At 40.9% G+C, this 15,337-nt stretch overlaps 1 protein-coding gene across 1 annotated transcript in view; it reads right to left on the reverse strand.

The window, feature by feature from the left end:
• The window catches only part of tbc1d9 (TBC1 domain family, member 9 (with GRAM domain)), a 30,375-nt gene that overhangs the window by 10,713 nt on the left and 4,325 nt on the right, over positions 1-15,337 (reverse strand). The window contains exons 2-10 of the mRNA XM_072462213.1: positions 9,587-9,697; positions 8,112-8,230; positions 7,452-7,680; positions 6,052-6,313; positions 4,935-5,142; positions 4,646-4,852; positions 4,418-4,579; positions 2,742-2,892; positions 1,014-1,228 (exon numbers count right to left, since the gene is read on the reverse strand). Coding sequence (XP_072318314.1) covers positions 1,014-1,228; positions 2,742-2,892; positions 4,418-4,579; positions 4,646-4,852; positions 4,935-5,142; positions 6,052-6,313; positions 7,452-7,680; positions 8,112-8,230; positions 9,587-9,697 — 1,664 coding nt within the window. The remainder of the gene's footprint in view (positions 1-1,013; positions 1,229-2,741; positions 2,893-4,417; positions 4,580-4,645; positions 4,853-4,934; positions 5,143-6,051; positions 6,314-7,451; positions 7,681-8,111; positions 8,231-9,586; positions 9,698-15,337) is intronic.

The following is a 15,337-nucleotide window of genomic DNA, read 5'->3' on the forward strand; positions in this document are numbered from 1 at the left end:
CCAGGACTAAACCAGGCACTAACCATGAACAAGGCCAGGGCTAAGCCAGGGCTAAACTAAGACTAAACCAGGCACTAACCATGAACGAGGCCAGGGCTAAACTAGGACTAAACCAGGCACTAACCATGAACGAGGCCAGGGCTAAACCAGGACTAAACCAGGCACTAACCATGAACGAAGGCCAGGGCTAAACCAGGACTAAACCAGGCACTAACCATGAACAAGGCCAGGACTAAACCAGGACTAAACCAGGCACTAACCATGAACAAGGCCAGGGCTAAACCAGGACTAAACCAGGCACTAACCATGAACAAGGCCAGGGCTAAACTAAGACTAAACCAGGCACTAACCATGAACGAGGCCAGGGCTAAACTAGGACTAAACCAGGCACTAACCATGAACGAGGCCAGGGCTAAACCAGGACTAAACCAGGCACTAACCATGAACGAAGGCCAGGGCTAAACCAGGACTAAACCAGGCACTAACCATGAACAAGGCCAGGACTAAACCAGGACTAAACCAGGCACTAACCATGAACAAGGCCAGGGCTAAACCAGGACTAAACCAGGCACTAACCATGAACAAGGCCAGGGCTAAACTAGGACTAAACTAGGACTAAACCAGGCACTAACCATGAACAAGGCCAGGGCTAAACCAGGACTAAACCAGGCACTAACCATGAACAAGGCCAGGGCTAAACCAGGACTAAAACCAGGACTAAACCAGGACTAAACCAGGACTAAACCAGGACTAAAACCAGGACTAAACCAGGACTAAACCAGGCACTAACCAAGTCTACATCAGAATTAAAACATAAAATAAAATCGCCTTTTGTTTGTCCTACAATGGGTAAATTCCAGTTTTGCAATGCACAGTTCAAGAGCAGCAGGAGAATAAAAACAGAAAAAGACAAAATAAATGCACTTTTAAACGTATACATAACACAATGAATAGAACAAGTACAAACCCTAAGCCACATGTAAAGTACACGTAACCCTGTCAAAGGCAGTTACCTGGCAGTATCCGATGTTGGGGTTCCTGAATGCGTACGCGGTGAGCACCCGGCGCAGGGCAGCGATCCCCATCTCGTTCTGGAAGGCCGGGTGCTCCGGCAGAGAGCGGTGCAGGTCCCGCTCGATCTCCTCCGTGGCCAGGTTGTATTTGCCCATAGACTTCTCCACCAGGTCCTCGTAGTACCCAGAGTGCGTGGACATCTCATTGATAGCACCTTGGGACAGACGGAAGATGTCAATAAACGAATATGGCGATTTAAAAGAAGAATGAAACCAAGTTAGAATGTATTTTGTGTGGCGAAATGGGCAGTTTAACCTAATACAACAGTTAATGCTGCTAACTTTTTGATACGTTTGTTCGTTTTTATGTTGTGTTTTGTTTGTTTAATTCATTCTGTGTGATCGCTCATGGTTTAATGAATAAACATGTCTGGAAAATGAGATGATTTATGAGCACACTAAACAACAAGCACATTTTGCAGCTTTAAAAATTGTCTAAAATCTCACTGACTTAGAGTCAATTCCCGTCTTCAGCTTTGTGTTTGAATCATAGGAATCCGGTTTGGCAGAGAATTGAACAAGTAGGACAAAGATTTTGTTTTCAGATGTTATTTACTCTGCCACAAATGCGTTTGACCTTTTTTTTTCACCTCACGCGTCGAACCGGAATCCAAATATGCACCAACCCCGGCTCCGAGGCCAGCGGTCGCTTGCTCCGGGCAGGGAAGACGAGTGTTTCCATGACAACAGTGTGAGAAGTGTGTCAGCGGGGAGAAAAGGGAGGAGATGGGGCTGACGTGAGGCGCCGGTGTGAACAGGAAAGTCCGGTATCTGTTTCTAAACGTCTACATTTGGTACGAAGAATGTGCAAACGTTTTATGCAAAACCAGGGAAGAAAATGTGCAAAATGTCACGCGCTCTAGACTGTGCCCTAGTTATAAAAAAAATGAGTCTAAAATAAACATATAATAATTAAATAATGTCAAATAGCATGTAGTTCTGTAACATTTACAGTTTGATTGATTTAAAGTGCCCCCTACAGGTCAGAACTGAACTAAAATGCAGTTACGATGCATATATTTTTAATATTTAGGTTTATAATTTCGCTTCCTGTTTGGAACATTAGGAAATTACCCAGCAAACACTGGGCAAAAACTTATCTAATGTCACAATCTTTTTATTTGACAAATACAAATATGAGAGTGACTTTATTTTGTTAAAGTTGTTTCTTTGTGTAAATTATACATATATTTTGACTGGCATGAGTGTCCCTAGTGTGATGTCACTTCCTGATTGCAGATTTTTCAACATTTTCTCCACAAATACCCGCTCGACTGGTGTAAAACTATAATTTATATGCACAACAGGTACAAATACAAAATTAGACGCACTTTAAGTTTAGTTTAGTTTTGATTATCTCGTCTAATTGACAGTATTTATTTATTGTACAATCGTTTTGAGCCTTGTGGACACTAAGGGCTTAGTTTGGTCCTGTTCTAGTCCTCGTTTAGCTCGTGTCCAATCCAGGTTTAGTCCCGGTGTGAACGTATAGCTCCAATCTTGATCGCAATTTGCAGCTATCTTGCTTAACATGACGTTCAGCAGTGCGTGTTCTCCGTCACTGGCAGGAGATTCCCTGAGTTCCTGTTGCTGTGTGGCTGTGTCATGTGCTCGTGTGTGTGCAAAGTGCAGACGTGGTGGTTCGGTCGGTCGGTTTGAGTGACTGACCAGAGAACAGCAGCCACAGCTCTCCTCTCATGTTCTCCGGGATGCCCTTGAGGACCAGCTCTTTGGTCTTCTCGGTGCGGTACATGCACACGCCCTGGCCATACTCGGTGAAGTGGTTCTTCCACGCCTGCTCCTTCAGGAACTCCTTAGCCTGAGTCCGGGTTAAGAGAAAGAAATAATATGGTTGATTAACACAATGATGACTTGACGAAAACAACAGTCAAATGTAATATATAGTTATTATTATTATGTTATTACCATTGCCCTCAGGATACCAGAATAACTTTAACATTTACTACTAATGCATTATAAACCTGCAAATTGAAGTGTGATGAATCATTAGAGCTGCGACAAGTTGGCCACTGTCCAGGATGTACCCCGCCTAAGGCCCGAAGTCACTAGGATAGGCTCCAGTCACCCGCGACCCCAAAAGGGAACAAGCGGTAGAAAATGGATGGATGGATGAATCATTAGAGGTTTGAAAATGTTTTACAAAAATATATATCTGAAAACTGTATAAAAAGCCAGATCCCAACGTCACTGTCATGGCTCTTAACAACATGATTAACCTTAAAAGAGCATCAAACTCTCCACCGAGTATATTCCATTTATAAATTCAGAAAGGACCTGGCGATACCTCACAAACGCACCACCTTTGGTCAAAACGTGTGGCCTGTCCGAGGTGGGAATCGGTGGATTAGTGGATTAGCGAATGTTAAACAAATTGTGATTATTTTAAAGCTCGAATAAAGAATAGGCCAAACCAAACTCGCTTTAATTTACAATGGCAATTTGATTTTAATTTGACTTTCTTTTGAATCTGTGTGTAAAATGTACATTATTTGAATATGTGGCAGATTTAACTGTGAAATAATGTGGACTGTGCAATAATGGAGAATGTGCAATGCAAGTTTTGTTTATATGAAATGTGTTTTGTGATTTGCACTTTCATGACCCTGGTCCCCTGGGACAACGGACGGAAATGAGCCTTTGGCTGTAATCCAGTAATTACATTCACGTCTGTCCATTAATATGCACGGTCCCAATCAAATAAATAAATTAAATACTTTGAAACTCAAGCTAAAAAAACAATTACTTCATGAATGTATCCATCTTCCAATTTGCAGGTAAGTTTAGGTACATAAATTACTTAAATTATTAAGTAAACACAAATATGTAGGCCGTAAAGCTATTGTTGCCCTATTGCCACTGTATTGTTGACATCTTCAAGCTGTTTTCGACTCCACTTCACAGCAATAGACTCATGTAGAACAGTTTAATATTTAATGCAGAAGTGCTTTCATTACTAGTAATGACTGTGGGCATTTCAGAAGGTTAACTGAGGTTAACATCACCCTTGGCATTATTTCAACACTGCAATGTCGAACATAGAACCACAGCTTAATCTGAATGCTTTTTCCAAGAGCTGATGTAACCATGGCCACACGATTAAATCACCAAAACAGCTCTGAAAATGTGACTAAACTGAGAGAATGAAACGCTGGAACTGTTCTACTACTGAAGGTTCTGTTTATTACCTTATTATTAATATGTTCTGACTCCTACTTTTCCTATGAATGCTTTTCCATCATTGTCTTACTTTTCTATTCACCTTGCGACACAACCTCGCTCTCAGCACAATGTGACGATGCCGTTCTGTAGTTGGTCTGACTCACCAGTTTAGGGTTGAACTCCTCCGGCGAGCGGCGGCGGTACATGGTCATGAGCGCCTGAGTGGCGGTGGGCACACTGCTGTCGTTCAGGTTAAACGTCCGCTCACTGTCAGAGCCTAAACTGGTCTGCGGGCTGCTGGACAGGTTAGAGCCGTGCGAGTACACCTGCGGAGGGCACTTTTAGTCACACCAATCACAAAACAGCGTAAATTGTGCTGAATGCGCTGGTACCTCGTCGTCTGAGCTGTTGAGGCTGCTGGTCAGCTCCTTCTCCAGGTAGATCTTGGAGGTGGTCTGCTGCAGGAAGTCAGAAATCCTCTGAACCAGGAAGTCTCTGTCCTTCAGATTGGCAAAGAGGAAAGTCATGCGGTTCTTGGTGCTGATGGAGAGCGGGCTGGGCAGGACATTGGAGCTGTCGGCCTTTTCCACAATTGTCACCTGCGTGTGCAAGGTGCAAGGTGAGATGATCATGTTTTCATCTACAGAGTGGTGTGGATCGTCTATATTTGGATAGACTTACCTCTCTGAGCGGGATGATGAGGCTGCAGAGACTCTCCTCTTTGCTCATGAAGCAGATGTAGTTGGTGGAGACAAACATCTGTCCCAGGATGTGCATCTTGTTGAAGGGGGTCCACAGGGTGCAGTCTGTGTGACCGTCCAACTTCTCATCTTTAGGCAAACGGAACAGGGCTCGATATCGCTCGCTCTTGGCTCTGGCATCCAGGTCCCTAAAACAAGACGTACTTTCATGCATCAAAACACGCTGGCAATGGTAATGTTTAGTAATCCTATTCGCAATATCTATTACGTTTTAAATAATCAGATTCTTCAAACAAAACAAGCAGGATTATGAATTCATCTGCAGACAATGAAATGCTTGTTTGTTAAGTAAGAGGAGATCATGCTGATATCAGGGGAGGCAAATGATCTGGCAGCCAAAACAAAAACATGATTACAAAAGCACAAGCTCAACGTTAAGAAACATATATCAGTGCGCACTAATGTTGATTTAAGTTGAATTAATGAATGTGTTTTATTACAGAGTTTGAGATTGAATGTCATCATCTTTACATTACGGGCAAAACGTCTTTAGAAATACTGCACATGAGCAAAAACAAACAACAAAAGAACCATGAACAACCCAATAAGATGCTGAGTCACTAATGCATTTATCTCACTGTGGTGTAGAATATAATATGTATATGTAGAAAGCGAATCAGAGACTGTTACTCAATCTACAAAAAAGATTTGCCAAGAGATAAAAGTTGTTATGAATTAAAAGGTCTTAAAAAAAAGTGTTGTGTTTAAATCAAAGGTCGTGTTTAAATCAAACCTCAAACAGTTTAAACGAAATGTAAAATATTCTGTGACACAAATAAGTCGCAAGTAATAGGAGTGTTTACGATTGAAGTATTTTTTATTGCGAAAAGTAGGTTTTATACTTCTTTCTACTCCTTTTCATTCACAGTTTGATAACAACGTCTTTATTTTATATTCATATTAAATGAGTGGAAAAAAATTAATTAAATGAACCACTTTGTATATTCTACCACATAGTACAGTAGTTTTATACTTGTTTGTTTCTCTCTCATAACAGAAAACACTTATCATACATTAAACTGTGTCATTGTTCTCACCTCTTGAGCGCCGACACTTTCTTGGGAGATTTCTTCTTGAGTTTGGGCAGCGAGCGGTCCTCTTCAAAGCCTTTGTTGTCCAGCAGTTGCCTCATAGCGATGTTGGCCAGCTGCTCGGCCAGTTTAAACGTCTCGTTGATGTTGAGGAAAACCGAGAAGAGGTGCTCGCCGCAGCGGGTGTTCACTTTGATCACGTCGGGGAGCAGGAGGGTGGCGCTCTTCTCCAGCTGGGTGATGTCCGCCCAGCGCACCACCATTTTGGCTGATACAAAAGAAGGAAATATTCATACAACGTGTGATAATGTATGTACAATATGACATAGAGGTGAATGCAAGCGGCTGTGGTTTGTCGTGGGGAAAATCTGCACTTTTTATTCAGGTACTGGGAATTTTCTGTTACGTCTTTTCTTTGAAGGAAGTAAACTCTTAGGATTTTTGAACCAACTCAAACACAGAAGAACATGCATAGTCCACTAACGCACACATCATTTGGGAATCAAAGATGGAACAGTTGTAAAATTAAATCATAACGTGTAACAAGGAAGGAAAAAAATCATGTCTTTACAGAACATGGGTTGTTATATTTTTGCAAATTACTCATGTCTTCTTTCAACGTTCTTTCCAACTTGTGACTTTCCTCTAATGAGACAGGAACGAGGAAGAAAAACTGAAACGAGCCGCGTCACACTGATCAGATGACACTTGTCTCGAAGGTGCCCAAACATGAAAAGGAAAATGAGCTCAGAGCTTCTTTGTCACACCTGATTTATTAGAAGTCAAGCTGTGAGCTAAGAGTGCTACACCATTTAACAACACTAGCCGTGGCAGTAGTTCTGTTAGCGTCATGACAACCCTGCCCCAGTCCTAACCTTAAAGTGCCCATGACAGGTTGGACATTGAACTAAAATGGTGTTAAGATCAATATATTTGACATTTGGCTAAAAATTCTACAAACATTTTCCCAAAATAGCACATTTTTTAGGTTTATAATTTTACTTCCTGTTTGTAATTGATGACATCACAGTAGGAAATTACCCAGGAAAGACTGGGCAAAAACTCATTTAATGTAACAATTGTTTTTATTTGACAAATAAAAATATGAGAGTGACTTTATTTTTGTTGAGTTAATGTTTAGAGTCCAAAAAAAAGAAATGTGTTCCATTATGTATCCCTAGTGTGATGTCACTTCCTGTCGTTTTAAACAGATTTTTCAACATTTTCTCCACAAATACACACTCGATTGGTGTAAAACTATCATGTATATGCACAACAGGTACAAATACACCAAATAAAGTCAAAATTAGAGAATGGTGAAAATTTGTCATAGGCACTTTAAACAAAGATTACTCAGACACCAGAATCATGCAAAACGCAGACCGATAAGCGACAGGCAAACGGACCTTCCTTCCCGAGCAGGTAGGAGTAGAAGCAGAGGTGGTTGATGCTGAGGTAGAGCCAGCCCTGTCGAGGGACTTTGCCCTTCCAGTAGCTGCAGGAGTAGTAGTTGACCAGCTTCTCCTCCTCGGGCATCCCAAACAGCTTACGGAACTTGGCGCTGGCCTCTTTGAACTTGTCCGTGTCGTCGTCTTCCTTGACGTCGTGGTTCTTGTTGTACTCTGCAATGATGCCCTGTCGGAGAGGGGGGAAAGACGGGAGTGAACGTCGGAACCGTTTACCCGCCATTTTCCAAAGCTACAAAATGGTTCCCTGTGTTATTTGAGCGGTGACTATGCCCGTCTTTTGCGTGCACTTTACTTAGTCAGGAGAAAGCACAAACAGTTCACACAAAACAAATACAAAATGAACTAAAAACTGTAACATCAGAAACCCGAGAGTGCAATGCTTTGTTTACACAGCATTTATTATGATAAAACAGACCTCATTAATTACCATTATACTAATAAAGACATATAATATCCTGATACTTGACTCGTTGCTTAATGAGTTTTTTGGTTCAATAACAGTTTAATTTCAAAACATAATGTGGGTGGACAAAGTAGTAATTACAGGAGCCGAATGCTTAGAAAACGACACATTTAGAGCCATTCGGACATGTTTACCTGGACCTTTCCTTTGACAAATGTGGTGATGTCATTCTCATTCTCAAAAATGGACAGCGTCTGCAGCAGGTTGTGCTCCAGCCACTCCCAGTGCTCCGTGATCTCTTTGCGGGACGTTCCTGAAAAAAAACCCAAGTGTTCAATGTGAAGGGCGAAGCAAAAAAACACAACACCAACACTCATACTGTACATTTAACGAATTGATCTCATGGTTTTTGAGCGCTTTACTCGCTTTACTGAGCATTATTGAGGACAAAAAGCCGCAAAAAGCATGTGCAATGATGACGTGTTCGTGTGAGTGAGGCATTACCCGCCACAGAGCAGCGAGCAGGCCCACAGAGAGAGTGCTGAGTGCATTAGGCATCTCCAGTGCATCTCCAGCAGCAGATACTCCCTTCTCTGGAGGGAAGAGTGCCCGGGGGGAGGGAAGAGTGGGAGGGGGGAGGGAAGAGTGGGAGGGGGGAGGGAAGAGTGGGAGGGGCGGGGCCTGGCGGGGAGGGGCGGGGCCTGGTTTTTGTTTGTCTCACAGTCATAGAGCCGAAAACCAGACGAATTCATTACATTACAAAAGTGAAGCCTCAACTAGTTTCATATATTAAAAAACTATATTATTTCATTCATTTTCTACCGCTTGTTCCTGTTCGGGGTCGTGGGTGACTGGAGCCTATCCCAGTGACTTTGGGCCTTAGGCGGGGAACACCCTGGACAGTGGCCAGCTAAATATACATTTTAAATTATAAATGTTGACAAAAGTTTATGAAGATATGAAACTTTCTTTGTCCACTTCCTCTGGATTCATAGATAACAATCTGATGCTCCATAAAGAGAAGCCAAAAAGTACATAAAGTACATTTCATCAATTTTACAGAAAGAACAGCCACATTTAAAACAAGTGTTCCATATTTGCACATTAAAATGAAAAACCAGACAAACAAAAAAACTATAAATACAATAATACTCTATAGTAAGCCCTTGTGTGTACTTGGCATAACGTCACATTTCAAAAGAAAAAGTGCATGTACTTTGGACATGAGTAGGATTTTGGTCAACATTAAAATTACAATAGTAGTAATTGATACTTTCGTCAACAGATTTTTTTTTTGCCTTGTACCTGAACTTTAGTGTGAGAAAATGTACTTGAAACACAAAAGGTTGGGAACCACTGCCCAGGAACCTCCTGATGCATATGTGAAGTGAACATTAAGGCCAGATTAGTCAAAGCTTATTATATGTCTGTCCCGTCCAATCATGACGCAGTATTGATTTCGGGCCTTTTTTTCAGTCCTCTTAGCCTTCGAAACCTCCGAGGCGTGACACAATGCTCAGTATTTACATTTTACATGGGAAAAGCAGGATATTTGACCATATAAAAGTGGAAACTCAAATCCCCTGACCTCATCCTGCAGCGTATTACAGCTACGCGTTTTCATCTAGCAGAGGGAGATCTTTGGGACAGTTCGGGTGAAGGAACGTACCGTGGGCAATGATCCAGAAGACTAAAGAGTCCGGGGTCTGGTACAGGATTCGGTACGGAGCCACGCGGGCGCTTGAGTCCAGCACCACGTCCAGGGTCCCGACCAGTAAGCCTGCGATAAGAGCAGAGTGTTAGACATGGGCAAGATCGTACACAGTCGTTGAAGGTGTGCACAATTCAAATATCAAGTATGTTTGTTTGTAAGAAAACGGTGAATGAAACAAGCCGTTCAAGTTTTGAGCAGTAATTTTGAAGTCGTATTTATTGATCATTGTAATTATTATTTATACAGATTCTAAAACAGATGCAAAGACTCTTTTTTTTTTACCTGTTACCACCCACCTATTTTCGCCCTGTGCACAATGGTTGGACATACCCAAATGGCATTGCTTATTAAAAGAGGATCTTATGTTCCACATGCAAGTGTGATGCATCATTAGAAAGCTTAGGCCTTCTAGTTTCTGCAGATGTGCACATGAACACTGTCAGGGCTTCAGAACTTACACTACAGAAGCCCAAACATAAACAAAACATCCTTTTTTAGTCTTGCCTGAATATTGTCAATTTGTAATGGTCCTGAGCATGACATACTTCATTGTGTGCATATGCTGTTCACTGCACATGCTGTTTATCTTGTTAACAACAACTGTGTAAAGTTTCAGATCTCTAGGAACAGGCATTTTGGTGCTGTTGACCTTTTTGTATCAAAAAGTATATTCGGAACAAGTGATCCAAATATGTGCCAACTGTGCCAAACTGTTTTATTACAATTTTAGCTCCTCTATGATCATAAAACATACATTTTGATGTTTTGTAGGCCACTAATAGCAATTATAACTGCTAAAAACAATATATGTGAAAATGTGTAAATATGAGTTTACCCATGAATTTCCCATATAGAGGTTAAAAAAAAATATATATATATATATTTTTATTTTATTTTTGTATTGGTATAATAATACATATATCTAACAAAATGCACGTCGAAAAGGCTAATAAACTCAGAAAACGTTATGCGCAAAATCCTGCCGAGAAATCTGGCTCTTTACAGCCTTCCCGGAGCCTTACGCACGAGAATACAGAAGATTCTGTGTCAATAAGCCCTTTGTCCCGCCTACCAGGAGAAAGGTCTCCTCATTGGCTACAATAATGTGTCACTCAAAGTCTCCTGCGTGCCTGTTAGCAGAAGCTAAGGGCTAAAAACAAAGATGGACGTGCGCTTCGGGAGCGCCAAATCTTTTTCCTCTGGAGGCTGTAGCAAACAAACCCGGTGACAGAAAAAATCGTGGATGGTCTCATTCTGCAGGTAACAGTCTAAGAAAGAGATCGATGTCAAACACTATCGTATAAGTCAAACAGGTCATTTGTTATGGACGGAGAAATGCGGCGGACAAGCGCATTCTCGTCCGGTGAGAAACGAAGAAAAGTTTGTTTACTTGACAATATCTCGAAATCGGATAACTTCAGGAAAAATACAAGTGGATATTGTTTTTCAATGATTCCTTACGGACAGACTGAGTACAAGGATGTACAGAATTAAAGCCGCTTCGTCCGTCATAAACAACAAACAGGTAGGACATGCGTTTGTAAAAGTTGAGACTTTCTCACAAACTATTGGCAATTGCTTCTTGGGGCATATTATTCAATGTAAATCAATGACATATTCGTTTTGTTGAGAAAATAAGCTTTAAAATGATGTATGGCTTGCTGGTATTGACCACGGAAATAAAAGTGATGATGTAAGAGAATATTTGAGATATAGAAAATGTTCGCCGGCGGACAGGTGGGTGGTAACAGGTTTTAATAACAAAGACAGTGGAATTGTATTATTAAATACAAATGACAATAAAGAGCAAACAATTTCTGGTTTTCCTCAAATGATCTACATCTAGAAGACTGCAGTTGTCATATTTCAACATGTATTTGGTTGATAACACATTTCAGAAGGATTGCAACAGTACACACAGATATTTTCAGAGATATACATCAAAAACATTGCATTGAGGACATTAAATGGACACGCGCTGCAAGTGTACAAAAAGTACAGTCGTTCCTGTCATGGAGCAGAAACAGATCACTAAAATGTTCTACTGTAGTGGTCGCCTGAGGTTAAGATAAGATATGCCTTTATTTGTTCCACAATTGGGAAATTCCAGTGTTGCAACGCAAAGCAGGCACAGAAGTAAAAGAACTGATAACTTATAAAAAACTTTAAAAACACTCTTAATAGAAAAGCTTGAATAAAAACTCTTATAAAAAACCTCTTATACTGTTAATAAAAAGTAAAAATAATAAAAAACAATAGTAACACATTTTAGAATTTTTAGTATTTTTTCTTCAATAAATAGCTTTTTTAATGTTTTTTGTTTTTTTTTCAATCTGGCTGTTTTTGTCACATTTTTTGTTTTTCAGAGACTTCAATTTTATAAAGTTGGTCACCAACTTGAGGAATAGTATGTTTTAGACCATGAGAATGAAGGAAAATGTCCTTGGGTCTAAAAACTCCTGCCGTGGACACAGGGAATGGATACCTTCGGAATGCGCTTTTAATAATAACAGGAAATAGACAAATGGAAAAAATAAGCTTCGAACTTCATTTGGAAAAGGACAAATTTGACCGACTCTGGACCTTATTTTTTATACTCGTTTAAATGTTTAGTTGATGTTAGTTTATTTTTTTGACTGATGTTTCGCTCTCTGGTCATGTTCTCTTTGTTTTTGTGTTTGACTTTGAAAAAACAAAAGAGAGAATGAAGGAAAATGAAAGATTGCGTGACTATTTACAGTCTGTGCTGTCAACATGTTAGTCAGTGAAACAGATCTTGTGACGTGCAGTGCTCAGATGAGTTCATAACCTTAACATTGATTATTTACACGACCGTTTCTGTGTCCTGAGTACAATTGTATTAATAGTATTAGAGATCTTGACCCACATCTAATTAACTATACAGAACTAATGTCAAGAGTCATTTGATTTAGCTAACTAGCGCTATAACATCGTCAGAGCCGGTCGATTTTTGTCCTCGTCGATCACAACTTTCCATGAGCGTGTCGTCTTGTTAAAAAACAATTAAAAATGGTTTTCAATATCAATTTCCGGAACAACGCAGACTTTTGATCGGTGCCATTTAACATAAGAAAGTCTTATTGGTCGCTTTAAAGTCGAAACTCTGCTCCAAACCTACTGCTTTTATTGAATAATTAGAAATGACTGAACCTCAAGCTCGATTCAAAGGTTATTATATGTACAGCTCGTTAGAATTTCAATAAAACTATTTCTGAAGGCATTGGAACGTCATTCACTTGAAAGTCTAGTTTTGATACTAGTTTCATCAATTAGTGTCTTTATTGATGTTTTTTTTAATTATTTTTGGCAACTGTACTATACTTCTATAAACTGTAGTAGACTATATTTACTACGTCGTCATAGCTTTCTTTGGTGTTGGATTTGTTTCTCTGTTAACAACGACCCACCCAAGCACAGAAAAAACTATAATAATTCCAATAATATACATATTTGTCCCCCACTTCCCTGCTGTAGAAATGTCCCACAGTTATTTATAGACCAAGCGTAACAGATCCCAAACAACGAGTCATAAAAGGAGGCGTGGCTAACGGGGGAAGTGTTTCTTCTGCTATTTGATTCCAAAGAATGCCAACAGGGGTTTGTATTGTTCTGCCTTTTCGCAAGACAGTGGTCAGTCTGCCACCTGACCCCCTCCTTGTCCACGCTCATCCAACCGGAGACAGGAGCCCCCCCTAAAGTGGCAGTACAACACCACTGGGACGTCCCGCATGCCGGCTGTTTAGGAGACCGGGGCTAATTGGGCAATAATAGAGCGGCATTGTTGTGCGGGGGAACAGAGGATCAGAGGAAGTGTGAATGTCCTCTTGACGATCACGAGGCTATAAACTGTGCCCGATCCTCCTGCAGTAGTTCACAGCCCGACCGCAGCCGCCGGGACGTGTGCCTGTGTCACCCACAGCCACCCGCAGCCGAGGGTCGTAAGTCTAGGCTTTACTGTAGGCGAATGGGGCGTGGTGAGGTTTGACACAGGAAGAGCAGGCGTTTGGCAGTGTCAGACGAGACCACCGATGGTTTCCCTCTGATGTGCTTCAAAGTCCTAAATGATGCATTATTCAGGCTTTTTACACTAATTGTTTATAGCTGTGGGCCCTGGGGAGAGAGGGCGGGGCTCATGTACATTTACTTCATTAGCGTTTGAAGTAGACGCAGCAGACGTCCCCCAAACATAGCTAAAGTTTTCTGATAAAGCTGGAGTAAACACAAAACTACTTCTTGTAATACATCAGCATTTGTTTCACTTCACTGTGTCTGTAAATCATTGCGTTTGGACAGTGAAAATGTAATGTTTTTGGTCTTTGGCGAGTGCCGCTGATGCTAATGTGTGCTAGCTTTGTTTAGCGGTTTGCTTGTTTCATCTGTCTGCTCAACAAATTAAGTTAGAATCACTGGAAATGCTGTGTGTGGAGGATGACAAAAAATAAAAACAAGATAAATTCAGTATTTGGCGATTATTTTCTAATCATATCAAGTTTGCATTCTCTCTAGTCCGATCCTCGCGCTCCCAAGTGTCTCGAGTAGTACTTCAGACCCACTTAATAGCGATTACTCAAACATGAAACAGAACACAACTTGGGTTATTCTTGAGATAATAAGTTCACCTCGCGCAGCCGTTAGCGCGTGTCGAACAGACCTGCGGTAAAACTAACTTTACATTCACACCTCTGTGTTTACGGTTTCCTTTCCTTTGGTGTGGGTGCACCGAGCAAAGACACACACGGGAACAAACGCTGCGCACGACAACAACAAATAATCTCACTTCACTTTCCTACATAAACAACTGTGGGTGGCTGAATCTGTGCGCAATCTGCATTTAGTACATATTAAGTCACATTAACGTTATAAGACAAAATGTATAAGGTTGGAAGGGGAATAGGAAGGGCATCAGGTATTCCATAGATAACCTGCTTCATATCGAGAGTTAGTTATAGGCGTAACAGTAGTGTTTGTCATTTTACAAGAGCAAAAGTCGCTTTACGAGACTTTTGCGTGACAATGTAGCTTTCTGGAGATGGAAAGTCATTTGCATTCCATGGTAATAGTAGAAAAAGCTTCAGTTGTAGTCATCTGGACTCAGTTAGAAAAAATAGACGTTTCGACTCTCATCCAAGAGTCATTGTCAATAAAAGAATTTAGATCGAGAACTCCGATATTAATACTGTTCTGTGGTAAGACCCGCCCATTGGGCGGAGCCTTCCTGAAGTAAAAAGAGTTGTTTGTTTCAACAGAAACTCCCCCCTTGTATCTACCGAGCTAGCCTATTCAGAATTTTAATGGCCTATTAGAATCCTCTTTGTCTTTGTGAGACCCTGGCTCAACCACCCTGAGTACCTGATTAGCATCTAAATGTCCTGGTCCTGGTCCTCTACCTTTCCAGTAAAATTCTGAATAGGCTAGCTCGGTAGATACAAGGGGGGAGTTTCTGTTGAAACAAACAACTCTTTCTACTTCAGGAAGGCTCCGCCCAATGGGAGTTCTCGATCTAAATTCTTTTATTGACAATGACTCTTGGATGAGAGTCAAAACGTCTATTTTTTCTAACTGAGTCCAGATGACTACAACTGAAGCTTTTTCTACTATGGAACACGCCTGGACCAATGAGGGATTACACCGACATTCCATGGTAATAGAAAGTTAAAGCCTAAAAAGTCTATTTTTTGGCTAAAA

This window comes from Eucyclogobius newberryi, unplaced genomic scaffold, assembly GCF_026437365.1.
Source record: "Eucyclogobius newberryi isolate DKJ021-1_F unplaced genomic scaffold, fEucNew1.0.hap1 SCAF_4, whole genome shotgun sequence".
Lineage (NCBI taxonomy): Eukaryota > Metazoa > Chordata > Actinopteri > Gobiiformes > Gobiidae > Eucyclogobius > Eucyclogobius newberryi.